Source organism: Jaculus jaculus, chromosome 9, assembly GCF_020740685.1.
Source record: "Jaculus jaculus isolate mJacJac1 chromosome 9, mJacJac1.mat.Y.cur, whole genome shotgun sequence".
Lineage (NCBI taxonomy): Eukaryota > Metazoa > Chordata > Mammalia > Rodentia > Dipodidae > Jaculus > Jaculus jaculus.
In genome coordinates, this window is record NC_059110.1 from 128653004 (window position 1) to 128680326 (window position 27323).

At 40.1% G+C, this 27323-nt stretch overlaps 1 protein-coding gene across 1 annotated transcript in view; it reads right to left on the reverse strand.

Moving 5' to 3' along the window:
• Positions 1-824: 824 nt before the first annotated feature.
• Positions 825-27323, reverse strand: part of Kcnj16 (potassium inwardly rectifying channel subfamily J member 16) — a 57730-nt gene continuing 31231 nt past the window's right edge. The window contains exon 2 of the mRNA XM_045157898.1: positions 825-4484. Within this exon, the coding sequence (XP_045013833.1) occupies positions 3111-4370 (1260 nt within the window). The 5' untranslated portion in view covers positions 4371-4484 and the 3' untranslated portion in view covers positions 825-3110. The remainder of the gene's footprint in view (positions 4485-27323) is intronic.

Genomic DNA, 27323 nt, shown 5'->3' on the forward strand with positions numbered 1-27323 from the left:
GCATAAGTAAATAACACAGGTCATATCCAGAGACCTCTGCCGACACCAGATGGGCCAGGATGGTCCACGTCGCACCACCCTGCTGCCCATCTCCTACACAGCTAGACGGAGAACGGAAAAGCATTTGCATTATTTTATTTTAACCTGGAGCCGTTATGGCTAGCTGGAAAGAAAGAGAGAATTAAGTATTTGCTCAGTTATCCACCTTTCTTTAAGCACGCCTGGGTGCAACACCTCATAGGGCTCACCGGTCTGCCGGCACAAGGGCACTTCGTTCCCGTGCCCTCTGGCTCCCGTGGTTTCCCCAGGGCCTTGCACACAGACAAGGACACTGAGGGACAGTGCCTGATGCCACAATTTCTTTTTCATCGAATTAACTCTATTGGATAACTTCATGTTTAGGGTAGCAAAGATGGCATGAGAAAAAAAAAATCCATTTCTCACATTTAAGGGTTTTTAAAACTGTTCAAAAGCAGAAATGCCATCGTTCATGGAGCCTTCCTGTAATGCTTATTGAGCCAGCTCATTGTTGTGTTCAGATGTAATTATTCCATGTGCTGTTAAAAATCCATTACAGTGTGGGGGCACATGCCTTTAATCACAGTTCTTGGGAGCAGAGGTTGGAGGGTTGCTGTGAGTTAAGGCCACCCTGAGTCTATATTGTGCATTTCAGGTCAGGCTGGACTAGAGTAGGACCTTACCTCAAAAAATGAAAGAAAAAGATCATTACATTACTTTACTCTGTTGTCTGCAGTCTCATCTATTCTTCCAATCTTCAGAAAATAGAATTGCCATTACAGTGACTATATGCATACACTTTGACATCGTCTTAAGATCTTTATTGTTTCATTTTATTAAAATTTTCATTGTAACTTATTGAGAGTTTCAAAGTGCGCTAAAAAAGCTATGCAGAAAACTAAAGGGAAATGCAGCCTGTGAGTTCTGATTTGCTATTCCACCTTGTGCTTCCAGATTGGACTGTAGAGGCAGACAGTGCAACCGGATGTATTTGCTTGCACATCATCGAGATTTCTGTCCTGATTTATCAAAGCAAATGACACATGGAGACAAAGTGCCAGAAGCATCACGAGTAGAAAGAAGGCAGGGAGTGTCATGGGCAGACAGAGTGCGGGAGCACCATACGAGTGATGCAAACTAAAATGGGGAGGGGTATTGTTGATGGTTGCCATAGTGATGGTGGGCAAGCCTGGAGATTGTGGGGTTGTAGTTTAGTCAAGTAAATGCTCCTGTAAAACTGAAATCTACTCTCTCTCTCTCTCTCTCTCTCTCTCTCTCTCTCTCTCTCTCTGTGTGTGTGTGTGTGTGTGCTGTGCATGCTGTTCAAAAATGGAAATCTCCATTCCTGCAGCGGTTTGGGGAAAAATGTGCAAGGTTGTTGACACTGGTCATCCTTATAGTTTTGTAACTTGTGACCTGAACAAATCTCTTATTAATATAATCCAGGAATGAAAGATTTATACGTGGGCGTTTAAAACCCAACTGTATTGATTCCCTCTGCCATCAAATAAAGGAAAAAGAAAGAAGGAAATAAGAGAGAAAGGAGAAGGATGGAGGAAGAAAAAAAATGAAAACAAAAATAAAGAGGAGAGTCCTTCATATCTCTGTTTTTCTTATAATCTTAATTATGTGAATCAGTTCAGTTTACTTATGAGGTTTAATTGAAGTGATTGTGTGGGAAAAGAGAGAGAAAGAGAGAGAGAGAGAGAGATTAAAATTCTCTGGAAAAAAAAAACCTGTGTATTTGTGTATGTGTGCATTTAAGTTAAGTAAACAAGAAAAATGATGTGGCATGTAATCATTGCCAGGTCAGAAACAACTTATGGCCAGTGAGAAAAAATACAGAAGTAATGCCAGATATATCTGATAACTATTTAGTTTATAAATCTTATAGCAATTTTTGACCCACAGGTGTTTGAGCTTCTGCTAAAAATAATCAAAATTTAACATCTTTTAATATTAAAAAAGAGCATGTAAATTTATCCCCTGTCTTAAAATCTAAGCATTTTCATAGCAGTCAAATTACTCACTTGATGCATAATCAAGTCATCTTAAGTGTGTTATTCATGAAACTATTCCTCTTAAAAATCAGAACTCATATCACTTATAAGGTGACCAAGTCAGGAAGTGTGTATAAGCACTACTGAGCAAGGCAGATGTGTGCTTCCTTACTCCCCTTCAGGAGAAGTTCTGGCCCTTAAACAGCAACCACACTACAGTCTCTCAGGGCAAAAGGCCAACAGAATTTGTTCCCCACGAAAGGTCTGCTGCCTTCCATTTCTGAATCCCATAATTGTGACCCTGCACTTTGACAAAGCCTTGAAAAAAGTCGGGCATGGGCCTAGGAAATTCACTCAGCAGAGGACTATTAAGACCATGGCTGCATTGTTTCTGTGCTTATTTGATTAAATTTAAGATAGAAATACTAATCTCAATAATAGTATCAACTTTTATTCGGCTGCCTGGTTAATTGCGGGAGGGGAACTTCTAAGCACTCAATAATCTCCCCCTGGGTAGATGTCAATGGAAGTGTTCTGTGATTCCATGGTGTTATCAGTTTCTCAATTTCACTACTTCTGGCTGCTGATAGCAATAAGCAAATATGGTGAATCAAACTATATTTGATTTTAGTTACATATCTCAGCATTTTGGTACTGAAACATATGTATCTTGTACCTCATAGTAAGATAATAATGAGGGTTTTTATTAGCTAGTTTTCATGCTATTATCAATGATATAGGTGTAAATATCTATTATTTTAGGTTATTTGTATGCCTATGTTATTTATTCTAGCATCCTGTCTTTATCCAAATTACCGAGGGAAGACACAAATTTATGTAATAATAAAAGGAGATTGAATTTAAATCAACTAGGCTACTTAATAGCTTTCCCAATACAAAATTTGCAAGCAAAACCAAAACTTAGTGAAACTGGAATTCTTAGGTTATCTTTTTACAAGCTTAACTTGATCTATTTAAAATCTGTGCCATAAAACGTAGCTATAACATTTTTTTAAATAAAAAAGCCATGCTCATAATTTCTTAGTAAGAAAATAAAGTGAACACCTGGCCCTCCCTCCTTACAAGGCTGCCCTACATCTGGGATTCTATTGAGATTCTGTTTAAAGTCAGGAACGCTTTTTGATAAGGTGGGTCCTTACACTCATCTGGGGCAGACGGGGTGGTCTCCTCTGGGTTCTCACAGCTGCTTACAATGGCGACTGCGCTAAATGACCTTCGCCTGACATTGGTGTCCGTGGTGCGGGGCCCTCGGGCTGGAGGAGCTTTCTCCACGTTGTTGAGTTGCTGGTCTTTCCAGTCCAACTGCTTGGCGCTGCAAAACGGGGCATAGACTTCCCCGCTGCCCTCAAACTGCAAGCAGTTCACTTTGTAGTACTTCCTCTTCACCTCCAGGACGTCGTGGAACCTGTGTCCCCACAGGATCTCCCGGGGGACATAGGAACTTCTCGATTGGTGGGATGTCCCCGTGGAATCGCCGGTGTAGATAAACGTCACCAGGATCTCGAAATTATCCTTGGCCACTGACTTCCTATCCAGGGCATACAGAGGACTCTCGTGGTCGATCTCATGGACAATAGTCACGGGGGTCACCAGGATGATCTGGTCATTGACTAGTTTGAGGTCTTTAAAAGCCATCGTCATCCTCCCTTCGCTGTCCTCTGTGTAACGCAGCAGCTGGGCCCTCACCGTGCCCTCGACCACGTGGTTGGGTCTGAAGTCGCCAATGCGCCACATGAGGCAAAGCTTGCCGTCCCTCATGCCCACCAGGGCGAAGTAGCTGAAGCGGATGGTCTGCGCTCTCTTCCTGGCCGTGGCCATCTTGGCCAGGGCCGCTCCGATGATGAAGGTGTTGATGACGCAGCCCAGGATGGACTGCAGAATGACGGCCAGCACGGCGGCCGGGCACTCCTCGGTCACGCAGCGGTGGCCGTAGCCGATGGTGGTCTGGGTCTCCAGCGAGAACAGAAAGGCGGCGGTGAAGGAGCGCACGTGGTCCACGCAGGGGGCCGCGCCCGGCTCCGGCAGGAGGTCTCCGTGATGAAAGGCGATGAGCCAAAAGACCGAGCCGAATACCAGCCAGGAGAGAATGTAGGACAGAGAGAAGATCACGAACATGTGGCGCCACTTGGTGTCCACCAGGGTGGTGAAGATGTCCGCCACGTAGCTCCCCCATTCTCCAAAAATGTGCTTGAAGTACACGTTGCAGCTGCCGTCCTTGTGCAGGAGCCTCCTCCGCGCTCGTCTCTTCTCGGCCAGGACGTGCTCCGGCGGGTAGCCGGGGTACTTGGGGTCCACATTGACAGCCCGGTAGCTGCTGCCGTAATAGCTCATTATTGCTTCGTGGCTCCCTAGGGTATAGAAGGTTGCTGTGTACCAATAAGATAGCTAAGTGTATTGCTGTAGTTTGTTTTTTTTTTTTTTTTTAATTTTAGTTTTCAGTTATGCCTTTAAAAAAAAAAAAGAAAATTAAAATTAAAACACACTTTAGTGTCCAGTTTTCAACTTTATAGCAGCTTGCCAAATTAGGAGGGATTTTTACATCATATGAAGTACCTAAGACTTCGTTTGAACCCAACAGACACTCAGTATTGATTCATCATTTCAGGTTGGAAAACAGTTCAGCTATTACAGGAACAAAACACACAATCAGAGAAAATAGCATTTTTACATATGCATGAGGTTTGAGTAAATACTATGGCTGTCTCAAATGGTGTCTCATTATCTTTGCCCGACCTGACACAAAAAACATTGTTTTTATTTTGATAGACTTTTTTTTTTTTTAGCATAAGGTCTACAAAACCAGGTAGTCTATAATATACAAAAACAAACTCTGATTCGTGTATTTGTCTAGCAGTCTTATAAGCTTTCTGACTATTTAAACCAGATGGTTTTCCTTAAAGAGCATTGCAATAAAGAGTTTCTACCTTTGTTTGTGAGAGACCGCCTGCCCTCATTGATCGTTGGAATAGTCAGCCCCTCGCTGTGGCTCCTTCTCTCTTCCACTGAGACTTTTCTTCCCGCTGTGTTTTTCCCCACACAGCGGGACTAACAGGGTCATCTATCTCACATTAAACCCCTTTTCTCTTAGCTCCACCCTTAGTTTTGATTGGAAAAGAGTCTTTCCTAACCTCAGAGGAGTTAAAACTACTCCAGGAAAGCTATCAATAAGGTGTAGAGTTGCACCTACTTTTGTCTGTTAACATACACTCCTTTTTTTTTTTTGTCAGTAGCAACTCTTCTCTTTCCCTCTAAATAGAAACATGAATTTTGCCAAAGTTTCTAATCTCCTTTCCCTCTTAAAGGAGGCATTTAATAGGACCCTTCTCTTAGCTCAGTGTTTTTCCAGTGCCTTAAAGTCCAGCCCTAGGCAAAAGAAAAGAAAATCAAAATTCAGCCCAGAACAATCCAAACAGAGCATACAATTATTATAACTTCTAGTATCCGTGTGCAGAAAAGAGACTAGATGAAAAGAAGTGGGCGTTCAGTGGAAGGAGGATGGGGGAGAACAGAAAAGGAGAGTGGAAGGAGGGCATTATGATCAGGGCACAGGGTGTATATGTACAGAAGTTGTCAATAAACCTAAGGAAATGTGGAGGGAAAAGCTCGTGTTTGAAAATAGCTTTAAAATGTGGTTATCAAAATTGTCTTTAGTTATTTCTGTGTGAATGAAGAAAGGAATAACTGTAGTCCACTTAATGGTCCAGTAGTTGCTAGAGTGTATGTTGGACATGCTCTGTCTGTGCTGGATGGGAGAGGGAGTGTGGGAAGAACTTGATATGAGAAGAGCTTGCCATTGGACCACTGACAAAAACACTATACGAAAAATACTGGCCCAGACATGGAAGTCCCCCAACCAAAGAAGTCAGCTGTCAGTCTGCAAAAGAGCAGAAGGAGTTAACTTCTCCCCAGCCAAAAAGACCAAAAAGAATCAATCATGTTCCTCCCCTTCCTTCCCTCCCTCCTTCCCTCTTTGCTTGTTCTTTCTCTCTCTTCCTCCCTCTATCCCTCCCTCCCTCCCTCTCTCTCTCCCTCTCTCTTTCTTTCTCACACATACACCAAGGATCATGTTCTCCTTACAATGCACTCTTTGTCTACTGAACCACTTACAAAAATAGGCTGTGTTCATGGTCCCAAATCCTGCAAAACATTATGGACTTCTGTCTGTCCAATATCCTGATGACTCAGTCTTTTACCCACCATCCTACAGGTTTGTTCTCAATAGTTTTATCTTCTCATTGGACTCTACCTTAATTTGTTTTGAGGGAGATGACTACATTTTCAGGACATGCTACAGGTCTACTTTCAAACTGTGTGGAGCTAAAATATTTCTACAAATATTGCCCATAATATCCACCAGCCCAGTCATTGTTTAAAGAAGGTTCTGGTCTGATTAGCTACTAAATGCCATTATGAAAAGAAGCCACGGTTATCTTTTCAGTCTCAACTTTTAACTGGATGAGCATGCTAAGCTGAATCATAACCATAGGACAGTATGATTTCAAAATAAATAACATATTTGGAGATAGAATTATTTCTCATTCTCATTGAATGCTTCTGGCCAAGTTCCTTAAAGGGACAGTACCAGGGGACAATGTGAGTCAAGAAACACAGTTCATAACAGGAGCTCCTGTGTGGCTCTGTTCTGTTCTGTAGCCAACAGAAAAAAAAAGAAGAAGAAAGGACTTACTTGAAATGGCATTCAGTTGGCAGCAATGGGTATGGCAGTGGTGCCAGTTACTGTTATAAACAAGCTGCTTTTAAAACACCTTCCAAAGTAGGATAATAGGAGAATTAATTTCAATTAATACAAGTAAGAAGCAAGCAAAGCGGAATATGTAAGGAATTTGTTGCTGAAGAACATAACAATTTCAGAGGTACAAGTTACAACTGTGAGGCGAATTCTGCCTAATTCACCGTCTGCTTTTAATAGGATGATTGTGACAATGCATTTCCAACTCCACTACTTAAGCTCATGCCCTTGAATCATCTTTCTTTGAATCTCCAGCTGTGTACATGATACCGTCTAGGAAACAAATGTCTATAGTCCCATGATAGATTAGAATCCAATCACACCAAAGTCATGCAATCCAATGCAGTTCTCAGATTATGCAATGAAGAAAGCAGGTAATGGAGGCCAGTTTGTCAAAATGGTTAACTAAGACATACATTTATTTATGTAGTTAGTATGTTGCATTAATTTGATGTGTTTTTGTTGTGTGTGTGCACACTTGTGTGTGTGTGATAGAAACATTCTTGTGTGAGGGTGCATATACATATGTGTGCATGCATGTGGAGGTTAGAGACTGATGCCAGGAATCCTTCTCAGTTGTTATCTACCATAACTTTTGAGACATGGCCCCACACTGATCTTCATACCCACTGACTCAACTGTACTAGCTGGCTGGTAAGCCCTAGGGATCTTCCCGTTTCTGCCTCCTTAGCACTGGGGTTGTAGGCACACATCACAACACCAGGCCTTTATGTGGGTGCTACTGATAAAAATATAGGATTAGAACACACTTGTGAGGTAAACAGCTTATTCGCTAAGCTGTCTCCTGAACCCTTCAGCACATTTCCCACTGCTTGTCTTTGACTAACAGCAGGATGCATTTTGCATTCACCTGAGTTCCATATTTAACATGCATCTTGCTTAGGATTATAAACCAGCCTTAAAATATACTTGTTTCCATAACCATATTCTCACCATGAAGAAAACATTTGAAAATTTTCTATTTAAGTGTTTATGTTCTCATGTTGCTCTCTAGAAAGAAAAATTCAATGGAATATAATAAATTTGTGGGCTGTGAAGTTGAAAGGCAGATGCTGAATCAAGAAGTCTATTTTGTCAGAAAGCAGAAGAAAAGTACACTGTTCCCATGGCCACAGTATGTTGTCTTTGAAAGAAGGGGCTAAGTTAGGAACTGTATACAGTCAGGATGGTGAATCCTCAAAGTACCATCAACATTTACTAAAATATCCAAAGGCTCCTATAAAAGCCCTAAGAGTTACTCAGGCTTCCTTCTTTCTGTAGAGAGAGCCTCCTATCTTGATGACTGTATGATAATAAAATATTTTTTTAAAAAAGTTTTTTTTTTTTTTTTGAGCTAGAGAATTGTTTGGTGGATATAGAACTTGCCAGCACACATGAAAAGCAGAGTTCAGATCCTCAGCACATATATAAATGTGGGATAGGTGTTTCGGCCACCTGTAAACCAGTGTGGAGACCCATGATCAGTGGGGCAAGCTGGCTACCTAGGCTAGCTGAATTATTGAACTCTGAGTGCAACTGAATGTCACTATCACAGAAAATAAAAAATAAACAATTGAGAAGATACCCATGCACACATTGGCATGTGGACACAAAACCCACTATTCCCAGCAGAAGAAACATGTGCACACACATGCTCAGAAAAAAAAAAAAAAAAAAAAAAGTTTCTTCTTCTGCTGTGACTAGTAGGATTTGTTCATAAACTTAAAATTCCTATTTTTTTTTAAATTTTGTTTATTTATTTGAAAGTGACAGAGAGAGAAAGAGACAGACAGAGAAAGAGAGAGAGAATGGGCACGTCAGGGCCTCTAGCCACTGCAAACGAACTTCAGATGCATGTGTTCCCTTATGCACCTGGCTAACTTGGGTCCTGGGGAATCGAGCCTCAAACCAGGGTCCTTAGGCTTCACAGGCAAGTGCTTAACTGCTAAGCCATCTCTTCAGCCCTGAATTCTTATGTTTTTTATATGAACTCTCTCTATATGTGTGTAATTTACTAATGGGTCTCACACACACAGATAGAAACACAGCAAGGAGCATTCCCAGGCAAGCAAATGAACATCCCACATATTTACCTGTTTCTCCATGCACAAAATTACCCTAGTAAGATTCACACATTTTGAAGCATTTCTCTATCATTTTGCTACACCCTTTCATATTCAATTACATACCAGGTAGAACACGTGCAATTTGAACCTCAAAGTTAAGCTTCTCTCCAGGGACACTACCCAGTAAAATGAGATTTTACAAAATTCTGTCACAGGGAAGATAAAATTCAATCATGCCTCTATTGTCTGTTTAACATAAATGTGTCAACTGTCTGTGTTGCATAATTTTTGATAAAACACAAAACTGGTCTAAAATATTTTTTTTAATTTTTGGCGAAATCCAATTATTAATGTACATGGCTTTTGAGGGCAAGTGCTTTCTCTATCACATAAAGAACCTGAGGTAGTTATCACTATTAGATAAGTTTGGTTGGAAATGTGAGAGTTGATGGAATGGAAAGTAAAAAATAGAAAAAAAAAAAGGTCTAATTCTTCAGCAAGATCATTGCCTTTAAAAATAGCATTCTCTGTGGAAAGATTATACAGTGACTAGGGAGGTGGCTGTCAGGATGTGGATGGGCTAGCATTACTGACGAAGGAGAGAGAAGGGTGCTAGATTAGCACTAACTCCTAAGTTATTAGGCTCTTTGCTAGTTTGTTCAAAAACTGCCCCCCGCACACTCCTTGCCTTGGAATGGTGCTTGGGACATATATTCGCAAGAAGGGTCACGATCCATGAAGATGCACTCAGCTAATGAGCTCCTCCCTCACTGTGGTGGTTTGATTCAGGTGCCCCCCATAAACTTAGGTGTTCTGAATGATAGGTTCTCAGCTGATGGAGATTTGGGAATTCACACCTCCTGGAGGCGGTGCATTGTTGGGGGTGTTTTTATGGGTGTTACAGAAAGTTGCCACATGCCAGTGTTTGGCACACTCTTCTCTTGCTATTGTCCATCTTATGTTGGCCAGAGGGTGATGTCCACTCTCTGCTCATGGCATCGTTTTCCCTACTATCATTGAGCTTCCTCCTCAAGCCTGTAAGCCAAAGTAAACCTCTATTTTTTCCAACAAGTTGCTATTGGTTGGGTGATTTCTACCAGCAACTTGAAACTGACTGCAACACTCACCAAGATCCTGAGTGACATGATCCCTACTGCTCCAACTCCACACTGAATTCACAGCTTCCACCATTCTCTCTTTGTGCACACAGCCAATGTAATTTGGTATTTCCTTTTTAAGGACCATCGGCAGAGAGAGGTAAGGTATCACTTTCCTTTCTTTTCTGTCACTCTCCCAACTCTAGCTACAAGCTCATATACAACATCAGGGACAATGGATATTTACCTCTTTCCTATCACTACTTTATAATCTCTTTTCTTTCTTTTTCTTTTTCTTTTTTTTTTTTTTAAGTAGGGTCTCACTCTAGCCCAGGCTGACCTGGAATTCACTAGGGAGTCTCAGGGTGGTCTCAAACTCATGGCAATCCTCCTACCTCTGCCTCTCGAGTGCTGGGATTAAAGGTGTGCGCCACCACGCCTGGCTTATAATTTCTTTACTTGAACCAATTCAAGACAATGCTATGCCAATGTTTTAAATAAGGGGGGATAATATCTAGAAAAAATGAGGACATGTCATCTGTAGAAAAATTTACATAGTTAGGAGTGAACATGTTAACCAAATTAATTTACTCTTAGAAGCACAAATGTTACATTTATAGTTTTGAAATTTTATGCACTCTCACACAGACACATGAATAAAGGGTCCTAACAGAAGGATGAGTAAAAAGGGAAGGATGGCAAGATATGGGGGGACATATGAAATGTACATAATTTGCTTGCATGAAAATCTGGAATCAACACAATGCAATGTACAATGAAGAAATAGTAGCAAACAAGAAGATGTGCATGGGATTTTTTTTTATAATCATTGAAAATGCAAATAAAAATTAAAAAAATTTAAAAAAGAAGATGTGTATGGTGTTTCCTGAGCAAGCAAGTGCCTTGGTGACTGGGACTGGGGAAAATTTGGTATGGCAGCATGATTTGTGATATTTTCTGTTTCTAGCCTAGTTTTGGCTTCAGTGACATCTACATTCTGTTTTAAATTCTGCATCACCCCAAATGCTGATGTGTTTTATAAAGATGTAGCAATTCATAGAATAGGTCTCCCCCCCATTAACTGCATATCACCTATATCAAAATCAATTTTAAATTTTCATATATTTCCCCGATATTGAAATATAAAACAATGTATCCTAAAAATAATATATATATATATAAAACTGGTAGCGGTGGCTGATGCCTTTAATCTCAGCCCTTGGGAGACAGAGGAAAGTGGGTAACCATGAGTTCAAGGCCACCCTGAAACTACATAGTGAATTCCAAGTCAGCCTATGCTAGAGTAAGATCCTACCTCAATAAAACAAAAATGACCAAATAGTATAAATGATAACTTCAAGTAATCTTTCTTAAAAATTAAATAACAAACTGAGGGTTATCTTAAGGGTGGAGATGATTGATATACAGAAACCTTGAATACTCTGTCCTCAGTTTCAGGAGTGCATAAGTTGCTTTTCCTTGAATCTGTTATAGTCATTCATGGTTTGGGAGAATAATACCTATTGAGTTATAATGAGCATTGAATGAGATAAATGACAGGAACACAGTGATTGTTCAATGATTTCTTTCTGAACCTGAATCATGTGAGGACTTGGCTTCGCCATCTGTGCCAAAGCACTTCTTTAAACCTCTTTCTGTAAGTTCCCCCACTATGACATGAAAGTAGATATTAAGTGGTTCCCAATAGATACTTATACTTATATTCAGGGCTACAACTACTCTTTCCTGCCTCTATGCCAACAGGGCCATTTTTTTTCTAGTTTCCCAAAGCCTAAGAGACCAGCTATCTCTTCTTTTATACAATTATCCCTTAAAGGAGGTTTCCTTATTCTTTGTTGTACACAAACACACACACACACACACACACACACACACTCATACATGTGCACACACAAACATGTTCATGTACACATGAACACATATACATATATACAAATACATGTATGTACATGCTTGTATACAAATATATGTTGACATTATACATGAACATACGCTGTTGTTGTCAGGTTCACATTGCTGGTAGAAATCATCCAACCAAGAGCAGCATGTGGGTAAAAGAGGTTTTGTTTTTGCTTACAGGCTCAAGGGGAAGCTCCACTATGGCAAAGAAAACTGATGGCATAAGCAGAGGGTGGACATCACTCCCTAGCCAACATAAGGTAGAAAATAGAAACAGGAGAGTGTGCCAAACACTGGCAAGGGGAAACTGGCTATAACACCCCATAAGCCTGCCCCAAACAATACACTCCATCCATAGGCATTAATTCCCAAATATCCATCAGCTGGGAACCTAGCATTCAGAACACCCAAGTTTATGGGGGACACCTGATTCAAACCACCACACACACATACAAATGTACATGTACAAGTATTATATATATACACACACAATCCACCTGAACTTAAGAATTTTGCTGATATTGACTCTGATAACTCAATCCAAAGAAATAACATTGATCAGCTTGACAAAGTTCACAAGTGAAAGAAATTGTGTACATCTGCTTGGCTAATATGATTTCATTGGTTGTTCTTGTTCTTATCTGGAAAACCAGCCTGCCCGGCCTTGTCTTGCTTGGATGCTAGCCCAAGCTGTTCAGATGTTAGTTTAAGCTAGATCTGGCTGGTTGCAGAAGTTAGTTGTGATAAGATCCTATGTACCTTTAAAAATTACAACTCAATCTTTATTTGTTGTGCCAAGAGTTAATATTTCCTAATGACTTCTAAAATTCAATTGGGAATTTGTAATTATTTCCACTATTTTTCTGTTTTTTTTTTTAATTGTGTGTGTGTGTGTGTGTGTGTGTGTGTGTGTGTGTGTGTGTGTAGGTGTTCTCCGTTCTATTATGTTTATCTAAGACATAGTCATTATCTGATTCTTAAGGCTCTCATAATTTATAGGGGCACTTTGGCTGCTGAATCCCTTGTTCTACATTAATTTAAGACCCATTTCCCACAAGAACTTATTATGGGAACTCATCTGCATTTTATCATTGAACTGGGGCTTTCCCGACCTCTTACCTGGTTTGACCCAGCTTACATAACACCTGCTTCTAACACATCTCTTCCCTCTTTCATCCGGTGATCACCAGAAACCTGAAATACGACCTCCTGCTACTGTGAATCACAGTCTAAAACCAGAACACAAGCTCACAGAGGAGTGGGAAGAGAGCACGGAATTGAGAATCAAAAGAATTGGACTCCGGTTTATACATCTACCATATGAATGATATCATCTTATGAATATTTTTGTCAAACATGAGAACAGTAGTTGATGTATCTCAAAATGTTTTTGTGAAGAATGAATGAAACAATCACAGACACCATGAAAGCTTTCTCTCTTTTGAAAATCTTTCTGGGACCTGAATAAGTATCTGCCCTTTGATAGCTTATCATGCTGAGCCTTCATCTAGTCTGAAAGAGATAGATGCTCAGGCTATGAGAAAAATAAATAAATAAATAAATAGGAATTAACTTAAAAAGTGAGGAAGAGGGCTGGAGAGATGGCTTAGTGGTTAAGCGCTCGCCTGTGAAGCCTATGGACCCCGGTTCAAGGCTCAGTTCCCCAGGTCCCACGTTAGCCAGATGCACAAGGGGGCGCACGCGTCTGGAGTTCGTTTGCAGTGGCTGGAAGCCCTGGCATGCCCATTCTCTCTCTCTCTCCCTCTATCTGTCTTTCTCTCTGTGCCTGTCACTCTCAAATAAATAAATAAAAGAACAACAACAAAAAAAAGTGAGGAAGAACAGCAGTTTCCCAGGAAGTGTGTTCTATGGCCCAGAGTTGCTCAGAGCCAATTTTGGAAAGAAGTGACTGTGGCAGGGGGTAGGAGGGCAGGATGAAGCTGAGGCTGAGGAAACCAGACCATTCACAATGTTAAAGACAGCACTGTCTGTTTGAATCTTTTTCCCAAGAAGAGCAAAATCTAGTCAAGTACATGCTAATGGCTGCATTATAAAGGTCAATCTCAGTCAGCACTGAGGCATCGCTGTTACACCCTCCCAAGCATCAAGAGCCATTGTGGAAGAGACGGCAGAAAGAGTGTAAGAGGCAAAGGAAGGAGACAAGTGCTTACGGTACTACCTGCCAGACAGAGTGGCCATGCGACTCAGGACCTCACAGTGGCTGATTCTACCTACCCAAGACCTCATAGTAGGAGGGGGAAATGGTAACATCAAGATAGAAGAGAAACTAGTTCGAAAGAAGAAGGGATTCAGTGGAAGGCAGACTTGTGAGCAGGGAAAAGAAAGCTATTTGGAGGAGTTATGATCATGGTTTCTTGTCTATATGTAAGGAAATTGTTAATAAAAACTTTATAAAGATAAATAGATATAAATAAAAATAGAATTTAGAAGACCTCTCTGGCTTGCCCAGTGGAAAATCCACTGGGAAAGTTGAAGAGCAGATGCCAGAAGAAAAGCAGGAAGCAATCTCCATTCTCAAGTAAGAGATCGTGTCTGGGATCAGCAAGATGTCACCAGTTGTCACAAACACCACCACCACCACCACCAAGGTGATGCTATCATTTAGTTAACATTTCTTCCCTCTGCCTCTGCAGCAGGGTTACCTGATATTGTGGTAATCAATCAGAATTTCACAGTCAAGAATCAATTGAGGAGCTGACACAGAGGTTCTGAGTGCTAACACTTAAAGCTATGGGCCAGTGGCCATGGGCAGTAAATGCTGACGTGTCCAGGAAGCTTTCTTAGGAAGTAGCCTCTGGGATATATTTTTTTTAATCTTGATTTATATTCGGCTTTTGCTCAGATAATGTTTTCTCTGTGCCTAAATCCTCTGATGTTCTATGCTTTTTGATATCTGTTTCTATGGAATTTGTACTCACTTGTATTGACCAGTTGCTTGAACAGCAACAAAACTAGTTAAAAATCAATTTAATTAAAATTTCTTAAATATCTAATATTTGTAAGAGTATAGATGTTGTAGTTTAAATTGTATTCCCCCCATAGACTCATGTTTCAGTGCTTGGTCTCCAGTGGATGGCAATTTGGGAGGTGGAGTCTCACTGGAGAAAGTGTGCTCCTGGGGATGGACTTTGGGGTACTATATCCTAGGTCCCCCCTTGCCAGAGCTCAGGTCATTCTCTTGTTGTTTCTGCCCTCTGCTGTGGCAAATAAAAGTGATATCCAGCCTCTGTTCTACATTGTTCCCTGACATGATAGGACCTCCTCTTGAAATTGTAAGGCAAAATCAACCTTTTCCTCCTATTGGCTGCTTTTAATTTGGTACCTTGTGCCAGCAATATGAAGGAAAAATGGTAGTCAAGTCAGTTTCCATAACTTCTGTTATGTAAACTATCATCAGTTCTTAGTTATTGGGTCACCTCCAAAGGAGATTCATCAGTGTTTCATACCATGATCTAAACCATCACCTATTTTTGCCATTCCTGCACTTTATTTTAAAAAGGTAAAATCAAAATGTTGTAAAATTTGTTTAAGTAAAAGACTTTCCATAGCCGTTGGAATACCTTGCATAATATGAACTATGCACAGTGCATGTGTATGACCTCTGTCTCTCTGTATAACTACCTCACACTGCTCTACTAGAGATATAGCATCTTCCTTTTCATGAATGCAGGGGCTAAGAAACTAAACCCTGAGAGCCAAGTATGACTCAATAGTGGGTTTTGAGCATAAGATACTGTTGGGATCAGTTTATGTAATATGTATGGTACATATTGTCACTGAAGTAGTTCAGGAAGTGCAACAATCAAATATGTACCATTTATGTACAGATTTATTTATTTTTTGTATGTGTATGTAGGCTATACATGCATGTGTTTATGTGTGTGGATGCACATATGTATGAGTCCATGTACATGTGTATGTGGAGACCACAGGTTCATTTAGAAGGACTTCCTTTCACTGTTTACTTTACACTTTAACTCAGAGCCTCTCTCTGAACCTAGAACTCACCCGTTCAACTAGACTAGCTATCCAGTGAGCCTCAGAGATTCCCTGTCTCACTTCCCCAGTGCTGGGATTACAGGCATATGCCACCACCACAAACTCTGGTTTTCATGTTAGTGAGGCAAGCACTTCCCCCAGTGAATCATCTCCCCTCTAGGATGGTGATTATTTTGAACTGAGGAAACTTAGGGAAAGGGAGTGTGAACAGGGCCTTTCCTCACATGCACCTCATGTGCTCAGAAATAGAATGTTCCAGAAGAAACTCAAGTGTCACTAATTATTCTCCCAGGAATTTCATCAACAGGGAAGATTAACTCCTATTACCAGAAAAGAGACATCTGTCCACACCACACCACAGTAAACTTTGGCAAACCTTACCAGAAATTACCAGTCAGATGTCTAAACACCATTCATCTTCCCTCACAATTACCAACTTCCCGGTTTCTCACTTCTCTCTGACAGAGCTTTCTATTTAATTGTTTTTGGAAGGGGATTTACTCTTTGTTTCTGTGACGCTGCTGAGCATTTAATGCTTTTTCTTTTGTTAACCTGCCTGCTCTTGGCTTCTTTAACAGATGTGGTTATTGCAACCTAGTGGGACAGCCTTCCCTCCCAGACACCCTGCAGATGTGGAGTTGAGAAGTGCTAACAGAGGCGTGGTGGTCCACAGTGCCAACAATATCCATTTCTTAGGGTCTGTACCCAAAAGTACCTTGCAAGCCCACTTCCCATGCATGATTGTTATGTTGGCATGATTGCCCAGCAAAATAGGCCCAAAAGAAAAAAAAAAATCACATTCGACATCTTTATTCCTATATTGTCAGCATCTAATGTAACATGCGGCCTGTCAATCATGCTATTTGTACTTGATGGGCTGAGTGAATAGTCATGCCATAAAGCTTAGCTACTTATCATCAAGGAAATTCCAGTCCTACTGAAGAGAGTCAGCATCGAGCCTAAACTGACCTTCTCTACCCACCAGTAATCCATTTATTCCCTTTATCATTTGTTCCCTCTTCTAGCTCCTGACTCACAGTCAGCTTTATTTTTTATAAGAATCACTCTGTTTTAATTTAGCATCTTTCGAAGGATTGACTACAGATATGTCAATAATTGTATGTAACTATGTTACAAAATTCTCTAAAAATTGGAATTTAGGGCTAGAAAGATTGCTTAAAAGTTAAATTGTTTTCCTGTGAAGACTAACGACTAAGTTTTGATTTCCCAGTTCCCATGTAAGCCAGATGCACAAGGTGGCACATGCCTTTGGAGTTCATTTGTAGTAGCTACAGGCCCTGGCATGTCTATTCTCTGTCTACCCTTCTTTTCTCTCTCTCTCAAATAAATAAATAAATAAAATATAAACACTGGAATGCAAAAATTGTACTTGGAACCAAAATGTGTTTAAGGAAATTTAATAATCTATATTTTCAGATTATACTTTAATTCTGAATTGAATATTTAGAAAGTTGTCTGCCCCCATGTTAATTTAAATTATGACATTGTCATCTTAAAGACATGGTAATATACATACATATTTGTATATATATTTCATAGGTACATATGAAATATTACTGATGTTTCATATGAATATGCATATATGAAATATTAATGAAGGCCAGCTACTTATATGTGATAATAATAAAAACCTCTAAAATAGATGTGAATTCAAATTCTAGTAATTTAGATTAATCTAGCAATTCTGCTCAAATATTTTACTCTAAAAACTTATGATGGATGAGCACAAGATTTCATGATGCCAGAGGAGTATTTGTAGTGATAAATACACCCAATCATCTCATTGGTATGAACTTACTATAATTCATAGTTTATACTCTAATCACATATTTGTTCTTTAGTATAACTATTAAAACTGATAGAGTGAAAAAATGGGAAAAAATTGTGGCACAAGTAAATAATAATGATAAAAGAGCTTGAGTGATGTATTTTTAGGTGTAAACATATTTAAACATGGAGAGAGTTGTATATAATGAAATCTTTTGCCCCTTCCATTTAATGTGATGATTTATCTCATTTTTCTCATATATATGATTCTAAAATTTAACAATGAGCGCATACACATCTTTTGCAAAGAGCAAAACAGGTAGTTTCAGTTAATGCTTTGAAACCTGCCAATTCTGAGTCTCTGAAAAGAGAAAACAAACCAATAGCAATCGAAAAGCATTTATTAGATCTTTTAAAAGCCAACTATAAATAGCCCAAAGAGACAGACAGTCTTACAGACGTTTAATGTCAGACACCGATGCTGTAATTTTTGCTGGAACAATTCATAGAAACAAATATAGTGACATTTAATTCATCTAAGTGAAACCAGATCTCATTTGAAACACGGAGGTGGAGGGGAGAGGTGGTGGGATCTGCCTTGGACACTGGAGACTATTCAGGGCAACTGCGAAAGCAGCTGGGAAATGGAGGCTCCACGAAACAGTCAGAACTAAAGAAGTACCAATTGCAGGCCTCCTTCCCCATCCAGGACCACATTTTCCCTTCCCCCTTCCAGATCACATTCAATTGCTGAAATCTTCACTCTTTGGCTTGATCCAGCAATGTCTGATTTAGGTATATTTTATCTTATCTTTAGTAGATAGATAGATAGATAGATAGATAGATAGATAGATAGATAGATACATACATACATACATACATACATACATACATACATACATACATATATTGTGCCATGGTACAACTGTATGCTTTCAGTATATGCCACTGGTTTAAACCCCTTCTTTACTCAGATGAATTTTGAACACAAGTTATTTATGGATTTAGGATATAGTTTTATTTCACTCCATGATCCTATCCATGTCTTCCTTAACTATACATTTATCAACTGTACTTCCTCATGACCATACCACTCAAGCAGAATAGGGCTGCAGTGTTTTTGTTTTTTTTTTTTTTTGTTTTTTGGTTTTTTTTTGAAAACGTGTCTCCTAACATTCTACCTTTTAAGTCTGAAAAGAGCACAGGCCTCCTGTATGTCACTGGTTTCCATCCTAACCATGATGATATGGCAGCACCAACTGATTCTAAAACTGTCTGAAGCAAGTGGTTTACTACCTTGAAATTTTTACAGAGACTGGACTTGGTAAACTTGAATTGAGTTCAAATACTTCATGGACTAATAGGAAGATTTTTCATTTTTGAATTTTTACTTATTTCTTTGAGAGAGAAAGAGAAAGATACAGGAGAGAGAGAGAGAGAGAGAGAGAGAGAGAGGGAGAGGGAGGGAGAGAGGGAGAGAGAGAGAATGGACATACCAGGGCCCCTAACCAGTACAAACAAACTTCAGATGCATGCAACCTCGTGCAGCTGGCTTACATGGGTCCTGGGGAATTGAACCTGGGTCCTTTGGCTTTTCAGACAAATGCCTTATCTACTAAACCATTTCTCCAGCCTAATTTTGTATGTTTTTGTGTGAGTAAATAACCTGTATCAGCTTGTTCTTTGATCATCTGCATACATAGATGAATGGAGTGCTCTGAGTATAAAAGGAACCAAAGCTCCCAAGCCTCCTTCACCGTACCTGATATGTAATAAGTGTTTTATACAGGGCATACAACCATGATTACTGTTTCTTTTCTTTTATTTTATGTTTTTCTTAGTTATGGACATACTTAGTGTGTAAACAACACATGTTGGCCCTTCCCCTCATCCCTGTCCCCCCCAAAGGGACCCTCCTCTTTGAGGATTCAAGTCATCCCCGTGGAAATTGTGGAGGCAGCTGTCAGTTATGGGGAAGAGGCAATGTCTCTGCATAATGTCGCAATCTGTGACTCTTTCTGCCCCTTCTTCTGCAAAATTCCCTGAGCCATTTTGGGTGCATTTTAAGTCTACTTCAGTGAAGGGATCTTAGGAGCCTCTGGATCTCTGGTTTGGAAGGTGTCGAGTGTCCCCAGTGTCTATCTCTTTCACCCTTGTGCTGATAACAGGTTCACTATGAAAGCAGCACTCTTGCTCATTTCCCCAGTTCCTGTATGGTTTCAGCTGGGGTCCTGGTGAAGATCGATATGTCACTTTTCAGGTCCTGCTTCTGTCCTCTCCAGGTCCCTTCTATTCAGGTATTCCCCCTAAGGTCCTGTTCAGGGTTCAACCTTTCAGTCTGTCTTCCAGGATATAGGATTTTATGGCACCATTTCCACTTGGGTTCAGTTTTGTGCCCCTTCCACTTACCCTCCCCTCAAGCTAAAAGTGGAATTTTCATTAACAGTTAATTATTGTTATTCAAGTGCAGAATCTGCTGAAGAGAATTCCCTCTCTCTCTCCTATGAATTATAGGATAGGCAATTTCCCACACATGTTTAAGGGTTCACTTTTGCATCTAATTTCCCTGGCTTTCAGAAAGGACTGGCAAAAGAACTATGAGTACCAGTAAGGACAGAAGCCATGCATAGACACCTACTCTTCCTTGTTAGCAATGACTATAATGCTCTTCTGTGTGGTGTGAAAAGCCAGTTACCTATGACAGACCTTTAATAGCTTCCATACAGTTTTGTTTAGGAACTGCTTTGATTAAACCTAACTCTGCATTCCAAAACAAATATAATTTATGGGAAGCATATGTGCTATGACTTTTGCCCTTCTCCATTTGGTATTTATAGCCTCCCAACCAATCCAAATCTTGTGCCTCTGTTGCTATTTGTGAGAAAGTGCCTGCAAATTGTCCCGTCTTTTTTTTTTTTTTTAATCAACTTTGAGTCTATTTATCAGCTCATCCCATCTTCCGGGAATCCCTGAGCTCACAGATGTGATTTGCTTGTAGACCTGGAACTCCCTGGATAGTGTCTACAACTTCCCTGACCTTTAAATGATTCAGTTTCTGTTTTAAGCTGTCAAAATGAAAACTCAGGACATCTTTATAGAGGAGAAAAATAAAGCAAACGTTATTGTCTGTTGGCTCTATTCCCATTTCTCCAGTGGATACAGATAAATTGAGAAGGCTTTAAAAATACAGGACAAGCTAGTCTCCTAGGAAGAACCAGACAGATAGAGATAGATAGCCTTTTAAGACATACCATAAACTGCATGCTTCTCTTGTGTGGTATTAGCTTTCTGTCAGCGTGTGCTTCTCAAGGCCCCTGAGCAGGGACACGTTCCCCGTAGCAGCAGCTAACAGAAGACATAAGTAGTGGATCTGACTTAAATACATTAGATATACTTACATTTCTAGGCATCTGATTTTCTGTGTTTTCTCTCCTAGTTATACCTTTGTTTACAATGTCAGAGAAGAGTAGATAACCCTAGCTGATTTGAAAGGTTGGCATTTTATTATCAATCAATATCTAAAGAGTGGCAACTCCATAAAGCTTTCTTTATAAAGGGACTTGATATGTCCCAATACTAATCAGACTGAAATATTCATTTTGGCAGTGTTGTGGTTTGAATCTGGTATCTCCCATAAACTCATGTGCTTTGACTGCTTAGTTTCCAGCTGGTGGCAATTTGGAAGGTGGATCTTTGCTGGAAGAGGTGTGTTGTTGGGGGCAGGCTTAGGGGTGTCATAGCCATATCCCTCTTGCCAGAGTTTGGCTTCTACTCCTAATGTTGTCATCCACCTGATGTTGGTAAGGTGCTGATTCCAGCCTCTGCTCTACTAACTTTTTCCAGCCATTATGAAGCTTCCCCTAGATACTGTAAGCCAAAATGAAAATAAATAAATAATAAAACTTCATCCCCCCATCAGTTGGGCAAATTGAATTAGGAGCAGATAGAGAGACTTCTAACTCATTGTAAAGGGCTTGTATCTTTCCTTAAGAGCCTCTTTCTATTGGTTACCTTCTTGTTGCTGAGATAAATACCTCACAAAAATAAGTTAGTGGAAAGGAATGTCCATTGCAGCTTAGAGTTCTAGGTTATATCTATTCTATCATGGTGAAGACATGGCAGCGAGAGGTTGAGACAGTTGGCAGCACTCTGCCCATGGAGAGGAAAGAGAGCAGAGAGATGAATACCAATGCTCAGCCAGCTCATTCCTTTTGATATAAGCCTGGATCCCAGCCTATGAGACTGCGCCACCCACAGAAGGGGTGTGTGACAGTTACCTTCTTGTTGCTGGAACCAGAAGCAACTTATGGCAGGCAACGGTATGCTCCAATTTACCATTTTGAAAGGAAGTTTCTATGTGGTGGGGGAAAATATGGCAGAACTGACAGCCATAGTGTCACATCTTTTCACAGCAGCAGGAAGGAAGTAGGCTGAGTGACTGGCAGGGGAGTGAGGCTGGTAAACCTCAAGGCCCACCCCAAAGGCCACATCTTTGCCAGCAAAGCTCCTTCTTCCAAAGACTCCACCAGCTGGACACTCACCTGTTGTGAGGCCTGATCACAAACTCATGAGACTATGGGGGACATGCTACATGCAAACCACCACAAGGTGGGTCATCCTGGCTCAACTAATGTAATTTGGAAAAAAAATCTCATACAACCCCAGAGATTTGTTTCCATGTGGATTCTAAATCCTGACCAGTTGGAAGCCACAAATTAGCTATCATAATATCACATGCAAATGTACACTGGTGTCCACAGTAGTCAAGAAAAGATAAAGACCGTAGAAATGTCATTGGGCTATTATTTGATTTAGTCAATATTAAACACTATCAGTGGTATTATGAAGACTGTATCTAAAGATTATGAGGATTATTTCAATATCTAATTAGCTCATCCTTTCTCTACCACACATCTTCTGCCAAAATAGATCCATCACAATGGAGATACCTATAGCATGATCATACCAACATGATCATGTCCAAAAGACAAGTGACTGAATTTGAGACCTGTCCCAGCACTTAACAAGCAAAGGTGTCTCCCAGCAAACTACTTTTGTAGTTCATCCTTACTTTGTTAGCTAATGAAAAATGTTGGGGCTTAAAAGTAGTAAGAAATCAAATGACATTTGAACTAGAATAAGTTATATGCTTTAGATGGAATACTCCATTTATATACCTGGCAGGTTACATAAAATGAATTTTAATATTCCTTGAACTCACTTATCAGATGAGGTGGACATAATCAAGAGAAAATTCCAGACAGTTAAATTAAAAGCAGTTCAGGAATTTAAACTTTAATTCCTTAGGCTAATTTGCCTAGCAGGCAAAGTGTCTATAAAAATCTAAGTGATAGTTAGCTTGGGCAAATACAATTCTCACATCCAAATAAAAGAATAGTTAGCTAAGAATGTATGCTACATAGCTACAAGGGAACAGATTTTAAATCTGAAAATTTAATAATTTTAGCTACTAATATTGGAGATTAGTTATAGTGCTTTCAAGTATGGACCCTGTGTCTACTTTGGTTTGAGGCTGACAAGAGGAGGCAGAAATGAAACAAGTGCTTCTCTGGAAACAAAATTTCCTTTTACTTCCGTCTAATTACAATGCCATCTTGCACCTACTTGTGATAGATTTTTTTTTGTGATAAATTCATGCCTTTAATCTCAGCACTTTGTAGATAGAGTTAGGAGAATCCCTGTGAGTTTAAAACCAGCCTGAGACTACAAAGTGAGTTCCAGGTCAGGCTGGGCAGGAGTGCAACCCTACCTTGAAAAACCAAAAATGAAAATAAAGTCATCTTCCCAATCGCCTTGGAGGTGTTGTGGTTTAGGATAAAAATAGAAAATTATAAAAAGAAATATTTATTTTTTGTATGTATAATTTAGAACCAGAGGGAGAAATATTGACCCTTCATCAGAGAAAGAAATTCTGCCCATTCTTTTCTCATAAATTTAGACTTTGTTGGAATTTGTGTATTCGAATCTCATGCAACTTTCCTGTAGAAAGGCAATGTCTTTATTGAAAAACAACAACAAAAAAGTTAGAAGGGCTGGGGTATAGCTCAATAGCAGAGTATTTTCCTGGCATGTTCAAGGCCCTGGGTTCAATATTTACACACACACACACACCAGATTCCCAACCAGCAGTGAGGGTTTGCATGCCAGCTCCCATATCCACAGACATTTCAGAAAGGAGACATAACAGGCTAAGGAAATATTTGTGCAGTTACTCATTCTCATTTGGCCCAATCATGCTAAACTCTTATGAAAACTAAGAAGCATAAAGCCAGGTCCATCAGCCTCCTCCTCTGACCCTCCTGAGTTTCCGCTTGGATCCTGCGCTCTTGGTTCTGGGGGTGTTGACAACACATGGCAACGCCAGCTTTTCCTGTTCTGTCAAGCATAGCGGAATCTCACATTCTTACAGGGAGAAACCCATTCTTGACTTCTATTCTTCCTGTCTGAATTAGAGAATGCTCTCATATGGGAGCCACACCCTGTCACCTGTGACCTTGCCAATCTATGGACAAATAGACTTTCCTTTCCTTTTGGAGATTTTTACTCTGGACTATATATAACAGCACAAATTTCATCCCAACTGAGAACAGTTATGGGTAGGGTGTCAAAAATACAACCCAGGGGAAAGTATGTTACAACCTTGAAGGTCTGTTCCATAGAGTATTGAAGGATTGGTAATGCCAATCAAAAATCTTGTATGTATATCCCCTGCTTCTGCTATGTATGTGTGTATGTTACATGCACATATGTGTATATATTTCACAGGCGAGATGGCTACAGGAAAATGTTTCTGACCTTCCTCTATTTCTATATTGCATTTCTACTATTTTCTTGAGATAAACTCACTGTCTCCCTTCTCTTCTCCTTTCCTCTCCCCTCCCCTCCCCTTCTTTCTTTTCTCCTCTCTTTCTCTCTGCCTGGAGTTGCCATTTTCAGTCAGAAATTCTGACCATTCAGAAATTACTCAGTCTCCATTTCCCCAGGACTAGTGTGACATGTATGCATGTGGCTATAGCCAGTTTTGCACATGGGTGCTAGAAAACCAAACGCATGGCAAATCAGCACTCTTCGTCCTCATGCCAGTGTGGCTAGTGCTCTTCACCAGAGCATCTCTCCACACGCTTCTGTGTTCAGGAACACCCATTCCTCAGCCTAGCTTAATATTTTCTTTCAGCGTTGCAGTGCTGTCACTTACAATAACGTGCTTAACATGCTATATGCACAAAGTGCACAGAACATATAGTATGTAAAGCACGTTCAACTGCCCATCCTTCTACTCTCCTCTTTATTCTCTTCCTATTAGCTCACTTTTGTTCCCCTAGACAACACTTTCACTTATACTTTTATTAAGTGTGCGTGTGTGTGTGTTATTGCTTTTATTTCCTTTATCCATTCCTCTTTGGTTGTGGCCACTCAGAAGCCAAACCAACCTTCTCAACCCTGATGCTTAAAGACAGGACCAGCATCTGGAGCTGACCTCTGCAAGCAGTACCTTGAGACTTGGAATGACATCTGCAACTTGACCACTGAAGGATCACAAAGAGTGGGGCCCAGCATCTGTGATCCTCACAGATGGAACCAGGTTCAGGTAATTGTATTATTTACAGTGGAAAAATCAACAAGCTAACACAGAGGATTAAGGTAGCTTACTATAGAAATTTTCCAAGAAGTGGATTGCAGTCCAGATAGCTCTTGCTAAGCTGAGAATGGAGCAATAAGGTTAATGTGCATACTCTGGACTATGCATGTTTTTTGTGTATAAAATTTAATCCTCCTTCTAGAATTGAGGAAATCCCATGCTGTCCCTCCAACTCAGGACATTGGGTTGCTGGACAGTATCTCAAAATGTGAGGTGATTTGTTCTCTAGAGCTCATTTACTTGCTTGTCTTACAATATGAGCCATTGATGTGCACACCTATGTAAACAAAGAACAATGAGTACGCCTCAACCTGAAGGACCCTGCCATGGCAAACTGTAAAGACTTTGAGTTATCTCATGGAAAGAAGCCAAAGGAAGCCTAGCTCTGGGAGGTATGTGATCTGGTGATATCTTTACATGAAGAATGTTTCCTCTTGTGAGGTCACACAACCATTGCATGGACTAGAGGGAAGACTTTTTGTCTCTTGACACCCTTTGGAAAGAAGCCAAAATGTTTTAACACAAGAGGAAAAACAAACCAGTGTCGGTGATGTCACAGAGCATCCTGAGGAAGGGAGCAAGGATAAAGCTTCCTCGTGCACGCATCCAAAGAATACTGAATTATCTCGGCATTGATTGCTTCTGCAGGCAGAAGCTTGAGTCTTACAGATTATGTAGCCTTAGTCATACACACTCCAAACTGGGCCAGCAATGGTGGTGCAAATCTGTAATCCCAGCACTGGGGTGGTAAAGGCAGGATGATGGTAAATTTAAGGCCAGCTTGGGCTACATAACAAGATTGTGACATAAATAAATAAATAGCAAGTAGTGCTATGAATAGAAGATATTTCTGTGTGTGTGTGTGCATGTGCATGTGTGTGTGCATATGTGTGTCAGTAGGTGTGTAAGACTGCTTCTTGACCTGTGAAATAGAAGATCAACAATCTAACTTCTCCACATACTCTCAGGTTCTCTGTGAATATCCCAAAGCTACTTTCACTAAGCAAAGAAGATAATCTGCTTGCTCTTTTCAAGGGCACTCTCAAACTGTGACCAAAGTTGAATTCTTCTTATTATAGGTGTTGATATCTATAGAAAGGAAAAGGCTGTGGAAGACTGAGCTCAAATGAAGGTATCATGTCAGTCAAGTGTCAATAAAATTAGAAGAAATTCACACCATTAACAGATACCTTTAATGAGGGTTTGTTTGCCTGGTAATATCAGAGGTGAAAGAAACATGAGAACATCTGAGTCAATGGACACAAAATCTTGGTTATGACAAAAAGGCAAGTGCAAGAGTTCTGTTGCACAGGTTAGAAATTATTTTTTAAAAAAGTTATCTGTTTAAAAATTTCCTAAACGTTGCTTCTTGGCCTTTTGGCTAAGATCAAATGTAAAAAATTTCTAAACAAGCTATACTAAGTACCTTATCGCAAAAGAAATATAAGAATGAAAATTTCCCAATATATTCATATTTCTAAAAGAAATTCTGGGGCTGGAGAGATGGTTTAGCAGGTGCGCTTGCCTGTGTAGCCTAAGGACCCCGGTTCGAGGCTCAGTTCCCCAGGTCCCACGTTAGCCAGATGCACAAGGGGGCGCACGCGTCTGGAGTTCGTTTGCAGAGGCTGGAAGCCCTGGCATGCCCATTCTCTCTCTCTCCCTCTATCTGTCTTTCTCTCTGTGTCTGTCACTCTCAAATAAATAAATAAAAAAATTAAAAAGAAATTTAAAAAAAAATTAAGTTCTGTTTTATATAATAAAACATATACTTTTTATTTTATAATTAAAAATAAACAAGTAACCATAAGGCTTGCTTATGACCCAAAGAGTTTCATTTATATCATTTCAAAAGAGATGTAACAAAAGCCAGGTGTAATGGTACATGCCTTTAATCCCAGCACTCAGGAAGCAGAGGTAGGAGGATCACCATGATTTCAAGGCCTGAGACAGCCTGGGCCAGAGTGAGACCCTATCTTGAAAAAC